This window comes from Beta vulgaris, chromosome 8 (genome assembly GCF_026745355.1).
Source record: "Beta vulgaris subsp. vulgaris cultivar EL10 chromosome 8, EL10.2, whole genome shotgun sequence".
In the NCBI taxonomy this organism is placed as follows: domain Eukaryota; kingdom Viridiplantae; phylum Streptophyta; class Magnoliopsida; order Caryophyllales; family Amaranthaceae; genus Beta; species Beta vulgaris.
In genome coordinates, this window is record NC_079209.1 from 5,119,863 (window position 1) to 5,128,142 (window position 8,280).

At 30.8% G+C, this 8,280-nt stretch overlaps 1 protein-coding gene across 1 annotated transcript; it reads left to right on the forward strand.

Moving 5' to 3' along the window:
* The first annotated feature begins 2,194 nt into the window (after positions 1-2,194).
* LOC104900849 (probable 2' cyclic ADP-D-ribose synthase BdTIR) lies at positions 2,195-6,297 on the forward strand. Its single transcript, XM_010688378.4, has 2 exons — positions 2,195-4,574; positions 5,722-6,297. The coding sequence occupies exons 1-2, from the start codon at positions 4,081-4,083 to the stop codon at positions 5,837-5,839; spliced, it is 612 nt and encodes a 203-aa protein (XP_010686680.1). The 5' UTR covers positions 2,195-4,080; the 3' UTR covers positions 5,840-6,297.
* Positions 6,298-8,280: the final 1,983 nt, after the last annotated feature.

Consider the following 8,280-nt stretch of genomic DNA (forward strand, 5'->3'; position numbering starts at 1 on the left):
TTTAAATTCAAAAGAAAAACGGTTTACCATTGCAAATGTTCCATAGTACAGGGTTAGCAATGGGAATTTCCCAAATTTTTATCACCAAAACAACCTTAGACTTAATACTCAAGAGTTGATAAACTAGGAACCCACAAACTATATTCGAAACTCCTATAGTTGAGGAGGAGAGAACCTGCAAAAGAAAGGAGATAAACAAACCCACCCCGAAAAGGGAACAAAAACCATGTATGGGAGAAAAGCCATCAGAAAGATAAGAATTATTGAAATCAAGGAAAAAAACCAAAACAACGAGGTTGGTATACCTAAATTTATTATTAACAATTACAAGTAGAGTAATATTTGTCAATAATAATAATAATAATAATAATAATAATAATAATAATAATAATAATAATAATAATAATAATAATAATAATAATAATAATAATAATAATAATAATAATAATAATAATAACAATAACAATAACAATAATAATAATAATAATAATAATAATAATAATAATAATAATAATAATAATTGTTGTAGCCTAAAGATCAACGGCCCTAAAAAAGACAAGTGGCTTCATCTAGTCCATACAAGTGTGCTTCCCCTACTGCAGGAAGTACAGGGTCCAAAAGGCATATGGCTGGAAGTACAACCTTCTGAATAAAAGGATGTATTGACCCACCTTTTTGCCATAATTTGTACTTAGGCCCAACATCTCTAAAGAGCATTAGAATAAAGTGGATGATGTATACTCTCCAATCATTGCTTGCCACTTGTCATAATTTCATTGCTTAGCCAATTAGGTGCTCCCAAATTAGGGTGACCTCAGGGTACAACAATTATTTGAAACACTATAAATAGTCATTGAAATCAGGAGAAAGGTACGTTTTTCAGGATAGTGTACTGTTATTCTGCCATAAATTCTCTCTCTCTCTCTCTACCTTTTCTCTCTAAAAGTTTCCTTTTCTACTCCTGATACCTGACTATAGCTTCGGAGGAGGAAATACCACCCAAACCTCTAGGACAGGTCCCTTTTTGCAGGTTCGAAAGCAGAGCTCAGGTTTGGGTTTGGGTCCTGGTATTGTTGCACAAGTCTCCTATTGAAGAATCTACTACTGGGAATAGTAGTATTGTTTTACAAGTTTGACACTACGCATAATAATAATAATAATAAAAATAATAATGATCATGATAATAATACTCCCTCTGTATTATCTTTCCTACTTTGACTTTGCACGGTTGCCAATGCACTTATTTTACATTAGATATCTTTTATTACATATTAGTAAAAATTATAATAATTGAATATCAATAAACTACTCATTGAGGCGAATCAAACAAGACCCCACATGACTATATTTTTTTTCTCATATATTGAGAAAAATCTAAAAGATTCTCTCTAATTTATTTTGAATAGTGTCAAGATTCTAAGTGAGAAAGATAAAAAAAATACAGAGGGAGTAGTAATAATAATAGTAATAATAATAATTAATAATAATAATAATAATAATAATAATAATAATAATAATAATAATAATAATAATAATAATAATAATAATAATAATAGTAGTAGTCTGAATTGATCTGATCTGAATTGAACTAAAATGAATTTTTCTGAACTAATATGATCTGATTTGATCTGAACTAAACTGAAATAAAGTTCTATCTATTTAGTCCAAAAGAACACAATCTAACTACATGATAAATAAACTAAATAACAAACCAATTTTCTGTTTCTCTCTCTCTCTCTCTCTCACACACACACACACACACACAGATATATATATATATATATATATATATATATAGAAGTGAGTTCATATGAGAATGCATACTTATATGAGAAATGAGAGTAAATTTTACATGTTATAACTCTAATGAAAAAGTGATGTAACTCCAAAAGCAAAATATTTGAAAAAAAAACAATAAAAAAAAAACAATTTTTTTTTGAATTCAAAATTTTTTTAGAGGGATATAACTCTAATGAATAAGTTTTGTAACTCTAAACCAATCGTGGTTGAGATTCATTCTCATTTCTCATATAAGGAGCATTCTCATGTGATCTTGCATATATATATATATATATATATATATATATATATATATATATATATATATATATATATATATATATATATATATATATATATACACACACACACACACACACACACATACATAATAACACAAAATATAAAGACTAATGAGGAATTTTGACCGGACTGGACCGTCCTCGGTCCACAAAAATTCCCGATTCCGGATTTTCGGTCCAAACCCGAAAAATTCCGGTCCGGACCGGTTGGACTAGAATTTCTATTATTTTAGTTAAAAAAAGTTTATATGTTAAAAAAATTGAAAGTTAGAAATTTAAAAACCTACTATTTATTACTCTAGGATTATTGTTATTAAAAATATTAATTTAATTTTTAATATGTCTAATTTATAAATATATTTAAATAAAAAAAAAGGTTTTTATTTTTTTAAAAAATATAGATCCTGGTCCAACTAGTACAAAACGGGACCGAACTGAAATTTTTCCGGTCCGGTTCTGGTTCAAGAAAAAGACATATTCCGGTCCACTAGTCCAGTCGGTTCCGTTTCGGTCCTGGATCGGTGCACACCCTTATCAATAGCAGTATTAAGATTTGACCTACACTTTGCAACCTTTTTCTTTAGAATTTTGATTGATTTCTTTTCCAACCTTTTCCTTCACTATTTAAGTTTTTCTTTCCTAACATAAAATATTATATTTAAATTGTGTATAGTTGAATTTTTTATTAGATTTTCTTAAATTATAGAAATATTTCTTGCTTATATTAAATTTTATTTTTATATATAATAAAATTTTAGTGCCACTAACATTTTTTTGCCCTCAGGCGTCCAAAATCTAAAAAAGGACATTGAACATACATACTTATGCATTTATACATACATATATACATATAATAATTCTATATACATATATACTCCTTCAAATGCTAAATAAAACTAAACATGCGTGTGTTCATATTAATGTCAGTTTTCATTTTCGAGTTTCATAATTTTAAAGTTATCAAGTCATATTGATACTGATAATTGAAATTTTAGAAGCACATTTTTCGATTTACATTATTTATGCTTCTACGTTTTCTAAAAAGAACTGATAAAGTGACTATAATCATAATCTAATGTTCCTTTGGGCATCATTCTAAATTTTTATTTTTTGGTTTTATAAATATAAAAGACATATGATGTAAGGGATATATAAATTCAAGATTAGTCATATTTATATTAAATATGTCAATTATAAAAACTCATACTAAAAACTGAAAAATCATTTTTCTGATCTTCATATTTTTATTTTTATTTTTTCAAAAGCTTAAAAAAAAAAAACGATGACGGAGCAGTCCTAAACCTTTTGTTATGATTTTATGAACGAGCAGCTTGTGGGAGCTTGCATAATGTATAATAATCCATATTGCGGCGGACCATTCAGAAAACTGTTTAACCAGGATGTGTTAGTATATTTGTATTAGATTTTCTTATATTAGGAAAGTTATGATTGTCCGTGTTTGAAGGAGTAAACCATCCCCACTTATGGGTCTCAAAAAACAACAGTCAAAAACAAAAACAAAAAACCTTTACTTTCCTATGAATTTTGTCTTGAACAAACAGTCAGAACCTTCAAACTTTTTTTCACCTCCAAGTATTTGTCTTGTCAAAGGCTCAAAGCAACTCTGCGTTTTCTCGATATGCGACCATCCCTTGAGGAAAAAAATGTTGAATTCTCGTCTAATAAAATCAAAATTCCTACCATCAAATTGCTAAATAATCAATCAACCAAACGTATTTGTACTTACCTATATATACATGAACATCAACAACTTCATACATCAATCGTCATATCCACAATAGACAGAAAAACCACTCACAAAACATAAAACCAAAAAGAAAAAGAGATAGATACGTACAACTAAATAAACTTTTGAAAAGGATCTAGCAAAAGTAGTAGTACCTTTTTCAGAAATTAAAGTGCCCAAAAAGAAAGAAAACCAAACTTTTATTTCACAACATTCTGCATATTTCATAACAAAGCTATTAAGTAGTTAGCCATGCAACGTTCAATGGTCTCCAAAGCCCTGACCTCATCAACCCAAATCCTTCGCCCGGTATCCCGTATCCCTCCATCCAACCCAAAACCGTCATGCGACATCTTCATCAACCACCGAGGGACCGACACGAAGAGGACGATCGCCGGTCTTCTCTACCAACATCTCTCAAGTCTCGGATACCAACCCTTTTTGGATAGCAAGAGCATGAAACCTGGGGATAAACTATTTGAGAAAATTGACATTGCAGTAAGAAATTGTCGGGTTGGATTGGCAGTTTTTTCCCCACGTTATTGTGAATCATATTTTTGTTTGCATGAACTTGCCTTGATGATGGAGTGCAAGAAGAAAATCGTGCCAATTTTTTGTGATTTGAAGCCCTCAGAACTCCATGTTAAGGACAATGGGAGTTGCTCGACCAAGGAACTTGATAGGTTTCATAAGGCCGTTGAGGAATCTAAAAACATCGTTGGACTAACATTTGATACTTTAAATGGGTAAGTCACTTTATATCTATTCTTATCACTTATAGTATGAATGTATGATAATTGATTCATCCCAAAATGGTCAAAACATGTTTCTGTTCTTTTTATGATAAAAATTCCCTATAGTTTGGCACCACGGCCTGAGCCAACCAATCATCCGCTTACCTTTTTCAATCTACTTTTTCTATAAAAAAAATAATGGAGCCAAGGTTTTGGGATAGAGAAAGTAAGTAACTAAATGTATTGATTTTTTTTAATATTTACTCTCTCCGTCCCAAAATATAGTTTCCTTTTCTTTTTAACACAGTCTCTGAAACGTATTTTTGACCTATTATATCTTCTATTTCGTATTAGTAAAAAATATAAACAATGATATTATAAATGTACACGTTGAGACGAATCCAACAAGACCCCACATGAATATGTTTTCTTGTATACATTAATGAGAATAGTTGGTCAAAGATTTTAAATTTTGGCTCCCAAAATAGAACTGGGAACTATATTTTGGAACGGAGGGAGTAGTTCTTTAAGACATTGATCAGTAAATATTAAGAATTCGTGTGACCAAAACTAATATCACGCATAGACAGTGTACTAGTACTTGATATAATTAGTTTCGACTTATAGTAGTTTTAGCTAGGGAAGTTACTACAATTGTGCCAAACTATTGATAGGTTGTAAGTCAGTCGAAAATTAATTATTACTAGATACCGTTGATATGTATATTTGAATTCATTTTCTTTTCTTATAAGTGATACTTTAGAGTTGTACAAGTATTGCTAAAAATCTCTGAATATCTTAGGTCATATCAAATGTAGAAAGAAGTAATTATAATTGTTTGGAATTTATATATGTAGATGGGATTTCATGTCATCTTAGGAACTCTCATGACTTTACAATTTAAGCTATATATTTGATATGGTAATACAGTTAAGTAGAAAATGAGAACTTAAAAAATTTATAGAATGAAGAAATTAATATACATCAACAAAATACTGAAGTGTATAATTAAACTCTAATAGAATTGCAGAACCTAAAGTATCTAGATCTTTTTTTTTTTTTTTTGTTTTATATATATTGATTTTGGAGAAGGTAGTGAAATTATTCAATCTAATATTATAACATTGATCTAACATCCTTATGCTTGTTTCCTTTCCAGGGATTGGTCAGAGTTTTTGACAAATGCAACAGATGCAGTCGTTCAAAGCTTGCTTGAAACCGAAGAAGATGAGAAGTACCTTAAACCTAAGATTACCGAATATTATAATGGAAACTAAGAATCCTAAATAAATCATTATCATTCATTTATTCTTTTTTAAACTTTTTTTGAATTTTTTGACCTAAAAAATATATTTTAGGAGTAATAATTTTTTATGGCAAGCTTAACAAATATGATAAATTATATATCTTTATTCCTTTGTATATGTACTTTAATTTGTAAATTAAAGGTGAGGAAATATATTAGAGTCCTAAAACTAACACAATTTTTCCAAACCCTAAATTAGAAGACCCTTTTTTATTGGTTAAGGTAAGGAAACTAGGGTTGTGTAAAAAAACTCGATCACCACCTAAACCTATCCTCTTGTATAGGAGGGCCAATTACTCTAAAAACAAAAGGTTGTATCTTCTAGCTAGCCTTTTTTTGTATTTGTAATAAACATTGAATATATAGGTGTTTGTATCTTTCTCTTGACCGATCACTCAAATGATGTAAATGAAAAGAAAGAGATTTGTATAATAGTTAATTTCAGTATATGAAAGTCATCATTAAAGCAGTTTTATTTGTCGAGATCTCATAAACAACTCACATCTGAGTAAAATAACTGTTGTCACATATTGAACATGGGAAGAAAGATAAGCAACTTTATAACATTGAGGAGGAACTCCTCTTATTGCTAATTGGTTTTAAGATGGAACATCCTTTGGGCATGTATGCGTTGCTCAAACTCTATGTAAGAGTAAAGTGGACTAACCATATAGCCGTATTGATCATCACTAAAGGAAAAACGGCGCATTCATCAAATGGGGATGGAGGTGCTATATCTCTATTATATAAGGGAAGCGGAGGGGGATACCAAAAATGGTAAACCCTTTTATACCCTTAAGTAATAAAATATAAATTTACTATATTTTACCATTATACCATCGATCAATTAGAAAAATATTTACATCATCCTTGATTTATTGGTTTTCAAAAAACAGAAGAAAAATATACAATGAATTTTATGAACAATTTTTTCGTATATATTATTACGCAATTGACCTTTTTGTTTGTTTTCGTACACATTGCGTGCATAGAAGACTAGTTTAAAATATATGGGAGCTACATAAGGTGCATGTGTGTGAACTAGTACTACATATAAAAATGTCCTTATTGGTTGTCGTGGATCGAAAGATTCAATAAATTTCAAAATTTTAATTGAATTTCAAATGAAAAATTGAATGAGATTTAAATTTAGGATTCAAATAATTTTATGTATCTCAATAAATTTTCAAATGAAAATTTGAATAAGATTTGAATTTAGAATTCAAATAATTTTATGTATCTTAATAATTTCAATTACTGCTTTTTATCAGTGTTTTCATTTCTCAATCAATGTTTTCATTTCTCATCCCTATTTCTCACTCCTATTTATCGATGTTTCTCGTCTTAGGAGTTTAGTTTATGCCTTCGAAGGGAAAATAGTATGTTAGTCATTAACATCAACAAATAAATATTGTTACTTAAGGAAAAATAGAATATAACAAACTAGGGGAGTTCAAACTAGTGGAAAATATCTCAAATGACACAAAAGCAGAAATACGGTTCCCCATAAACTGGATCTGTTAGTTCAGTGTATTTCGTACAAAAGGTAGCATAAGCTAACTCATCCAGTGAGCCTGAAAACCAGATAAGATTTCGTTAACTGGTCTTGTTTTTATGCCCACCGGGTCCTTGTCGGTTTTTATATACTTTAAGCCTACACCCCTTGTAACACCCGACCCATACGAAGTCGAGCTTATGGTCAACAATGCACATCTAGTGCCACAATTATCCTCAATAACCAACACAAGTTCTTCCGGCTCATTTTATCCTCACTCATGTGCACCTTGACAAACTTCTCATGATGTCACTCATCCATGTACTACTTTCAACCAAGCACGCTTAACTATGGAGTAACAATGAAATTAAGCTCCCTAAAAGAAAGATGCATCTTGTTTGAATGAGTGGTTTGCTAAATGTCTTTAAAGCAATCATGAGTGGTATGACATACCCACTTAAGGACAACAATGCCCTCGTTGCACCATAGGATTCCACATATTCGACCATAATGACCTGTGAGTCACCCAGCCTGGAAAATAACCACATATTGGACCGTAGTCGGTGATATAGCCCTCAAATCCTCCCCCACTAGGGGGTTAACCTTGGATTAATTATCCCCATGATCAGCACGCGGTCGTAGGGTTGCTCTTAGACGATTTATAACACCCGACCTATATGGATTCGAGTCTATGATCAACAATGCTCATCTAGGATGGTGTGCGGTCGTCTCAACGCTGGTGGTGTGCAGTCATCTCAACGTCGCATCTTTCTCGTTGTTGGGCTCAACACAAAGTTGAGTCGTCCTTTTCAAATCTAGGCTCAACATAAAGCGGGATGCAAAGCCGCTTTTTCGTGGATCTGCGCTAAATACAAAGTGGGATTAAGATTATTAATTTATCTAGGGTTTGATATTAA